Here is an 8,041-nt window from a genome sequence, read left to right as displayed (position 1 = left end):
AGTTCTAAAAATAAGGATGGAAAATCTAGAGACTGGCCCAGGGGATGTAACTTACAGCATGGGAACTATACTTAATAACACTATATTGTATGTTTGAAGATTGCTGAGACAATAGATCCTAAAAGTTCTCCTCACAAGAAAATAATGGGAAGAATGTGCAGCATAAATGGTAACTAGACTTACAGTGTTGATCACTTCACAATATATACAAGAATTGAATCCTTACATTGTATGATTAAAATTAACACAATGTTATATGATGACAATTGTGTCTCAATATTAAAAAGGAATTTGAGACTAGCAAAAAATATTCTAATACTATTAAACAGGATTGGTAAATGGAAGTTAAGATAGTTTCACTCCAGTCAATTTGGCAGGAAGACATAGACTACCTGTTGATGTCACCTCTCCAGAGCCTTCCTCTTTGGCTGCCTCTGGGGAACCAAACTCTGACTATTTCAACTGAGGCTAATGAGTTGTATGGAGCAGGACACTCCTGGGGCTACTAAAAATAAACACATCCTCTGTCCCTAAAGCACGTACTTTGACTTTGATGACTTATAAAAATATCCTTCAGACATCATAGTAGCCCTTCTATTCAAGGGCAGATTCCATAGAATTCACAGATTCCAATTTCTGTTTTGCTGTGACTCATTTGTCCACTCTAATTTGTCTTTCCTCTTCTGTGCTGAAACACTGAAATGAGTGGACAGTCTTCCTGGGTAAACCCTGAGGATGAGACAATTTATGCTAACATTAGTTGTAAAGAGATTTGGTACTACCATTAACAGAATTTGAGGGAGAGTAATTTTTACTTCCCTTGACTTTTAGATTCACCATTTTCAAACATTATCCTCTCCAAGGATGGCATACTTTAAATACATGAATCTGTATTTATTCTAAGAATTCTGTTCTCTTTCATCCCCTAACACATTTCTACAACTCCATGACCATAAACATCTTGGCAATCACTGTATGCATTAGCAATCCTGGGGGACCAGCAGTCATGCACTTTCATCTGCAGACATTCACTTTGCCATCAATATACTAATCTCCTCATTTCATTCAACTGTACTGATCCTTCAAAGATCATCTTTCTTCTTCCAAGAGGCAGTTGGATATCCGTAATCTTTGTTATTCTTCCTAGGAAGAAGATGTTATATTCTTATCCTCACATCCATTCAAATGCTCCTACAATGAGATGAAGTTGTTCCTTTTGCTCCTAAGAACTTAGACCCAGAAAGGTGGTGATGTTACCTGCAGAAGTAGTGTCTATGGGTGAGTTTGCTGTTTCCTTAGAGTCACTTGCAGACAGAAGAGAAATCTGAACTCTAGATTAGCTGAATACCACTTCACTAGTGAAATGATAGAATGTAGTTTCTCTTCCAGCTCAAACCAAATGCTAGGTGGTAGGACTTACAAGCATGCAATCTGTGTTTTTGTTTCAGATCTGTAAAGTGTAACAAATGGGTGTATAGGAGAAAAGTCTTCATTGATTATTCACGCCACGCAAAACAGATCTGCCTCCTATTACTGTAGGTTTCTGCAATATGAATAAGAGAATAAGAGAACTTGGAATAGGATAGAACTAATACCTGCATCTTGGTCTTACCATTGCACGCAGGCATTTATTTATAATAAAGATTTGTTGTCATTTGAAGGGCATAATTGCATTATACTATTGCTATAGGGTTGTATTGCGTCTGCCCACAACCTCCCTGCCCTCCTAAAAAAGTATGTTGAGATACTAACCCCAGTTTAGGTTAACTGGATTTTATGTGAAAACAGAATTTTTACAGATGTATTCAAATTAGGATGATGGTACACTCAATAGGGTGTGCTCTAATCCAATACAACTGGTATTTCTTATAAGAACAAGAGATGACAGGCAGGAGAGACTGTCATATGCCTATGGAGGCAGTAGATGAAGTGCTATAGCTGCTAGCCAATGAACCCCCAAAACTGCCAGTAAACAAACCACCAGAAGCTACAAAGGCCCAAGGATGTATTCTCCATATGGCCTAAGAAGCCCTGCTAATGTCTTCACTTAGGATTTCTATTCTCCTGAGCTATGATACAGTAAGGCTTGTTCTCTCAAACCACCTACTTTGTGGGACTCTGTTATGGAAGTCTAGGAAAATAATACTACATATTGAAATTTACTAAAATTTCCATGGCCATTTAATTCTCCTTTTCTTTCTTCTTCTTCTTCTTTTTTTTTTTTTTGCTAAAATGATCATTTTAATAACAACTCTCTTTTTTTAATAAATTAATTTTTATTGGTGTTCAATTTACCAACATACAGAATAACACCCAGTGCTCATCCCGTCAAGTGTCCCCCTCAGTGCCCGTCACCCATTCACCCCCACCCCCCGCCCTCCTCCCCTTCCACCACCCCTAGTTCATTTCCCAGAGTTAGGAGTCTTTATGTTCTGTGTCCCTTTCTGATATTTCCCACACTTTTCTTCTCCCTTCCCTTATATTCCCTTTCACTATTATTCATATTCCCCAAATGAATGAGAACATACACTGTTTGTCCTTCTCCGATTGACTTACTTCACTCAGCATAATACCCTCCAGTTCCATCCACGTTGAAGCAAATGGTGGGTATTTGTCGTTTCTAATGGCTGAGGAATATTCCATTGTATACATAAACCACATCTTCTTTATCCATTCATCTTTCGATGGACACCGAGGCTCCTTCCACAGTTTGGCTATTGTGGACATGGCTGCTAGAAACATCGGGGTGCAGGTGTCCCGGCGTTTGATTGCATCTGAATCTTTGGGGTAAATCCCTAACAGTGCAATTGCTGGGTCGTAGGGCAGGTCTATTTTTAACTCTTTGAGGAACCTCCACACAGTTTTCCAGAGTGGCTGCACCAGTTCACATTCCCACCAGCAGTGCAAGAGGGTTCCCTTTTCTCCGCATCCTCTCCAACATTTGTTGTTTCCTGCCTTGTTAATTTTCCCCATTCTCAGTGGTGTGAGGTGGTATCTCATTGTGGTTTTGATTTGTATTTCCCTGATGGCAAGTGATGCAGAGCATTTTCTCATGTGCATGTTGGCCATGTCTATGTCTTCCTCGGTGAGATTTCTCTTCATGTCCTTTGCCCATTTCATGATTGGATTGTTTGTTTCTTTGCTGTTGAGTTTAATAAGTTCTTTATACATTTTGGAAACTAGCCCTTTATCTGATACATTATTTGCAAATATCTTCTCCCATTCTGTAGGTTGTCTTTGAGTTTTGTTGACTGTATCCTTTGCTGTGCAAAAGCTTCTAACCTTGATGAAGTCCCAATAGTTCATTTTTGCTTTTGTTTCTTTTGCCTTTGTGGATGTATCTTGCAAGAAGTTACTGTGGCCGAGTTCAAAAAGGGTGTTGCCTGTGTTCTCCTCTAGGATTTTGATGGAATCTTGTCTCACATTTAGACCTTTCATCCATTTTGAGTTTATCTTTGTGTATGGTGCAAGGGAGTGGTCTAGTTTCATTCTTCTGCATGTGGATGTCCAATTTTCCCAGCACCATCTATTGAAGAGACTGTCTTTCTTCCAGTGGATCGTCTTTCCTCCTTTATCGAATATTAGTTGACCATAAAGTTCAGGGTCCACTTCTGGGTCCTCTATTCTGTTCCATTTGTCTGTTTTTGTGCCAGTACCACACTGTCTTGATGACCACAGCTTTGTAGTACAACCTGAAATCTGGCATTGTGATGCCCCCAGCTATGGTTTTCTTTTTTAAAATACCCCTGGCTATTCGGGGTCTTTTCTGATTCCACACAAATCTTAAAATAATTTGTTCTAACTCTCTGAAGAAAGTCCATGGTATTTTGATAGGGATTGCATTAAACATGTAAATTGCCCTGGGTAACATTGACATTTTCACAATATTAATTCTGCCAATCCATGAGCATGGAATATTTTTCCATCTCTTTGTGTCTTCCTCAATTTCTTTCAGAAGTGTTCTATAGTTTTTAGGGTATAGATCCTTTACCTCTTTGGTTAGCTTTATTCCTAGGTATCTTATGCTTTTGGGTGCAATTGTAAATGGGATTGACTCCTTAATTTCTCTTTCTTCAGTCTCATTGTTAGTGTATAGAAATGCCACTGATTTCTGGGCATTGATTTTGTATCCTGCCACGCTACCAAATTGCTGTATGAGTTCTAGCAATCTTGGGGTGGAGGCTTTTGGGTTTTCTATGTAGAGTATCATGTCATCGGCGAAGAGGGAGAGTTTGACTTCTTTGCCAATTTGAATGCCTTTAATGTCTTTTTGTTGTCTGATTGCTGAGGCTAGGACTTCCAGTACTATGTTGAATAGCAGTGGTGAGAGTGGACATCCCTGTCTTGTTCCTGATCTTTAATTCTCCTTTTCTAGTTACAATGAATTTTAGATGTTCCTTATCAGAATATATGCTTTCTTGGTTCCAATCACTTTCTGTGCATCACTGACAAGAACAAAATCTTTTAAAATCGTATTCTCGACTGAGTTATGAGACATGTCAGTGATTCCTGAGAAAAAACAACTGACTTGAAAGCCCTGTAAGAGACTTCCACTGGAGACCATGATGGACTGGAGACACCCTTCTCTGACTCTTAAAGCACAAAGAGAGAGGGAAGTACCAGAGCTAAGGCTCAATAACATCTGGTAAGACAAATTCCACTGACTAATGCCTGTTGTTTGATTCTGGATATTTCGGATCAAGGCCTGATAATATGGAAGATACAGAAATTTAAAACCCATGTTTTTGCTTAAGAGCATGCAAGGAGTGACAGGTGCTTCTTTGAAACAGACAACGGATCTATTGAACCATAAATCTACCAGGTTTCAGTAAAGAGCTAAAAACATTATATCTTACATTTCTTACTAAAACCTAGTAATATCACCTCATTTATTTGGAAGGAGGAAAGGCCAGGCAGGAGGAGTTGAGGAGCAGCCTTCAATATGTCAAAGCTTATTAATAGGGGTAGATTTGTACTTAAAATCCAAGTATTCTGATTCCCATTAATTGCATTTTGAAACATATTATTCCAAATTAATTCTACACTTTGGCAACACCGTAACAACAGCCAACAAAATAATCACCGAAAGGATTTAGGAATAAAAGGAAAAGGGGACTGACAATCCAACAGAAAAGGCAGAATAGAGAGGTGGTCGAATATCCTCTTGCTGGGTCATGGATTTTGCTGATAGAAAAGTGACATTTACAGAAGATAGACCAAGTCCTGCAAAGTTCCAGACAACACAGTTTTAAAAAAACACACACACACAGTTTGAATAGTCAAGGCTATTTATTATCTATTGTTCAAGATTTCCTTTGCTTTGGTATTCTCTCTGAATTTCTGATACCCCTTAGGCTCACTTTCAATAACTTGTTACAGGTCTTAATCTTCCATATTTTCATTTATTCCATAAACATTTTTTTGTGATTCTACTACATGCCAGACTCTTTTCCAGGCTATGGTGATACTATGAGATATTACTCTTAAGTTGTATTCACTATCAGACTTATATCATAGGTTGTGGGGATGAGAAGGAGGTTATTTCTAAGAACAAGCCTGATGTTTTATAGAAAACAAAATGATTTCTGTGAGGCTGGTATTTATAGAAGTAGAGATTGGGATTTTGAAAAAATATTTTGTTCCATTACATCTAATACAAAAATTTTATTTTTTTGTTTTGTATTAGATTTATTTATTTATTTATTTATTTATTTATTTATTTATTTATTTTACAGAGAGAGTGAGAGAGCAGGGGAAGGCCCAGGGAGAGGGAGAGAGATAATGCTGAAGAAGACTCCATGCTGATTGTGGAGCCATGACAATCCCAGAACCTGAGATCATGAACTGAGCCACTTAACCTACTAAGCCATCCAGGCACCCTACATTGAAAAAATTTTAAATGGAATTGTAATGTGAGAGAGAAGGAAAAACTAAACATTGGATTGGTGATTTTCTCAGATTTTACTGAAATTAGTGTCAGTAATGATTATTCCGCATTAGTCCTCCTGTAACACAAAGTTTGGACACAATGAATTCTTCAATCATTTCCAATAGGCACTTCCCAGTCAATAATTATAATTTCAGGCTCCATTCCCAAATGTTTCATTAGATTATACATAAAAATACATTGTTCTCTTTGAATAAAATTAGTAATGGAAAATTTTGCTATCTATGCATTTATAGAAAAAATGTATTTTTCTCTACACAAAGCAGAAGTAGGGGAGCCAGTCTGATGTATTTCAATTCTTGATGGAAAATAGAGAAAGGAATAGAGGCAGTACAAATGGGCAACTGATTCAGAACAAATTGATTTAATTTTTGGAGAAACTACAGTGAGCCTCAGAATTCATACAATGATGAAAAGACAATATCCCTAGTGGTTAAGAGCTCATGGAGTGGAGAGCGCTGTCTGAACCCTGGTGAGTCTCCCTTGGAAAATGATTGAATCTCCTTCATCCTCCATTCCCTCATCTATTCAACGGAGATCATGTACATGCCAACCTCACCGACTCGCTGAGAGAAGAGCCTGAAACATGGAAGATGATTCTGTCCAGTGGCTATTTATTACCCCCTTCCTCACCCACAAGGAAGGCACTGTGCAAACTTAGGCTCCCAACCAGACTCCAGCCACCTGCTGTAGGAAAACAGAGGTGGATGGAACACACAAGATAAAACAATGGAGTCCTCCTTCTTGCACAGGCAGAGTGCAAGAGAAAGAGCTAATGACAGCACCTTCTCAGGATTCCTTCTCCTAGGATTCTCCAACAGGCCTCAGTTGGAGACGCCTCTCTTTGTGCTCATCCTGATCGTTTACTTCTTGAGCTTTCTTGGCAATGGCACCATCATCCTTCTGTCTTGGATGGACCCTCGCCTGCACACCCCCATGTATTTCTTCCTGTCCAACCTCTCTTTCATGGATCTTTGTTTGACCACCTGCACGGTGCCTCAGACGCTGGCCAACCTCCAGGGGCGGGTCAAGACCATCACGTATGGTGGCTGTGTGACCCAGCTCTTCATCGCCCTGGGGCTTGGGGGCGTGGAGTGTGTGCTCCTGGCCGTCATGGCCTATGACCGCTATGCCGCCGTGTGCCGCCCACTGCACTACCTGGCCATCGTGCACCCGCAGCTTTGCCTGCGGCTGGTGCTAACTGCTTGGTTCACAGGGTTCGGCAACTCTGTGCTACAAACGGCTCTGACCATGATTCTTCCCCTGTGTGGGAGAAACCAGCTGGACCATTTCTTCTGTGAAGTTCCGGTGATGCTGAAGCTGTCCTGTGCCGACACCTCCATCAACCAGGCTGAACTCTTCACGGTCAGCGTCTTCTTCCTCGTTGTGCCCCTGTCTCTCATCTTACTGTCCTATGGCCACATCACCCGGACAGTCCTGAAGATAAAGTCAGCCCAGGGCAGGCAGAAGGCCTTCGGAACCTGTGGTTCCCACCTCATGGTGGTGGTCATCTTCTTTGGCACACTCATCTCAATGTACCTCCAGCCTCCCTCCAGTTATTCACAGGATGTGAACAAGAGCATTGCACTCTTCTACACACTGGTCACTCCCCTGCTGAATCCCCTCATTTACACTCTGAGAAACAAAGAGGTCAAAGGGGCACTGAGGAGACTGCTGAGGGTGACCATGGACTCCAGAAGGAGCTAATGCAGGCTCGCAGGCTTGACAGTTGGTGCTCGAGGGAACTTCTGGGTGACTCCAAGTGGGTTCTCACATAATTCAGCAGATCTTCATACAGCATCTGTTCTGGATGAGGTGGTAATCTAGAACTTGAGATGTGTCAGCAACTACAGCAAACACCACTGTCCCCATGGAGCTAAATCTTCCAGTGGAAAGAATATGGGTTTTAAGATTATGTAGAAAAAGAAAGGAAGATAGAAAGAAAGAAAGAAAGAAAGAAAGAAAGAAAGAAAGAAAGAAAAGAAAAAAGACAGAAAACCACGAGAATATCATGTCTTGGAAAACTTTACAAAAATGAGAATACACAAATTATAAGTACAAACAACAACATGAATGATTCTCAAAAACACAATG

General features: G+C 40.2%; 1 protein-coding gene across 1 annotated transcript; it reads left to right on the top strand.

Moving 5' to 3' along the window:
• The first annotated feature begins 6,676 nt into the window (after positions 1-6,676).
• On the top strand, positions 6,677-7,654 carry LOC129507843 (putative olfactory receptor 2B8). The gene has a single exon (XM_055322588.1). The coding sequence runs from the start codon at positions 6,677-6,679 to the stop codon at positions 7,652-7,654; it is 978 nt and encodes a 325-aa protein (XP_055178563.1).
• Positions 7,655-8,041: the final 387 nt, after the last annotated feature.

Source organism: Nyctereutes procyonoides, unplaced genomic scaffold (assembly GCF_905146905.1).
Source record: "Nyctereutes procyonoides isolate TBG_1078 unplaced genomic scaffold, NYPRO_anot_genome, whole genome shotgun sequence".
Taxonomy (NCBI): domain Eukaryota; kingdom Metazoa; phylum Chordata; class Mammalia; order Carnivora; family Canidae; genus Nyctereutes; species Nyctereutes procyonoides.
Note: the sequence above shows the minus strand (reverse complement) of the source record. Positions and strands in the feature narration are given on the sequence as shown.